General features: G+C 40.4%; 1 protein-coding gene across 1 annotated transcript in view; it reads left to right on the forward strand.

The window, feature by feature from the left end:
- Positions 1-131: 131 nt before the first annotated feature.
- The window catches only part of LOC101863144 (protein capicua homolog), a gene marked incomplete at both ends in the record, with an annotated part of 20208 nt that continues 18928 nt past the window's right edge, over positions 132-1411 (forward strand). Inside the window, 1 exon segment of the mRNA XM_013089373.2 lies at positions 132-307. Within this exon segment, the coding sequence (XP_012944827.2) occupies positions 132-307 (176 nt within the window).

Genomic DNA, 1411 nt, shown 5'->3' on the forward strand with positions numbered 1-1411 from the left:
TTATTATTATTATTGTTATTATTACTACTACTACTGCTATTTTTATGTGGTATTATTACCAAGAAGACAAGGAGTGAAGAAATTAGTACTCTGTCCTCAACCCCCTCTGGTGTGTTTCCCTCTGTCTTCAGACAAAGGAACACATCCGGCGGCCCATGAACGCCTTCATGATCTTCAGCAAGCGCCACCGCGCCATGGTGCACGAGAGACACCCCAACCAGGACAACCGCACCGTCAGCAAAATTCTGGGCGAGTGGTGGTACGCCCTAGGGGTGGAAGAGAAACAGAGTTATTACGACCTGGCCGCAAAGGTAAGCTGAGAGATCATTTGTCGGGGGTTTTTTGGTGTTTTTTTTCCTCCGTTATTTTCCATGATGTTAAATAATCAACAAAGAATAGAGTCGTATTTGTAAAATCCAGGCATTCGATTACATTTTTTTCGTCCGACGAAAATTTTTTTTTAAAATGGTAAGAAGAACTGTTATTATTCTTAATTTGTTTTCTGATATTAGTCGTGGGTTTTTTTAATAAATGTTTTACGGCACTCGCAACTGCATAAGATCATATGAGCACACAGGACGCATTTAACGTTTTTAGTTTGGTAGGATTTAATTTTGAATTTTGCCCGGATGGTGGCCGAGGCCCACACTGATTGATTTATAGACCACCAGGGGATGGGACATTTCTCGTTCAAACATAGTAGAATTGTAAATGGGCTGACTCATGTCACGCTCATAACTGTGCCTGATCTACTACAGGGAACTGCTGCTTTTCCTTTCCTAATCCTTACTATTGTCATTTTCCTCTACTTCTTTTGTATGTTTGTCACTCTCTTGTGACCTGCTATTTTTGGGGTGCCTTGATAGTTGAAGCAGACCTTGTGCTGTTGAAGCTAGAGAGGTGAGCAGTCGAAGTCTGATTCCCTGTAAAGACCTCTCTGTTGACCCCCACCCCTTGGCGCTCATATGACCTTATGCAGTTGCGTGCGCCGTAAAACCTTCTACTATAAAAAATAAAGAAGTAGTTGTCTGGTTGAATTATTGTCGTTATACCAGCTATTAGTGCGTGCACAGGTCTGGCATAAACTGACGAAACGCTTTTTTTTATTCACGTCAGTTTCGATATAAAGAGGCTTTTTCCCAGCGTAACCATTTTTAAAACAGGCCTTCTTCCGAAATAAAAGTTGTAATTTATTCAAAAACTAGATATCTAGTCACAGTTTCTCTTTGATTTTTTTTCTCACAAGTAGAATAACTGATCAGGCTGTGGATTTAGCAAATAAGAAAATAAGTCCCCAAAAATGAAAAGAAGCGTTCTGTCAGCTTACAGCAGATGTTTTATGCAATTAGTTCGCTAGTGCAAATAAATTATCTCTGTCCTCCTTTCTCTCTTTCTCTCACCTACCCCCCCT

Source organism: Aplysia californica, unplaced genomic scaffold (assembly GCF_000002075.1).
Source record: "Aplysia californica isolate F4 #8 unplaced genomic scaffold, AplCal3.0 scaffold00937, whole genome shotgun sequence".
NCBI lineage: Eukaryota > Metazoa > Mollusca > Gastropoda > Aplysiida > Aplysiidae > Aplysia > Aplysia californica.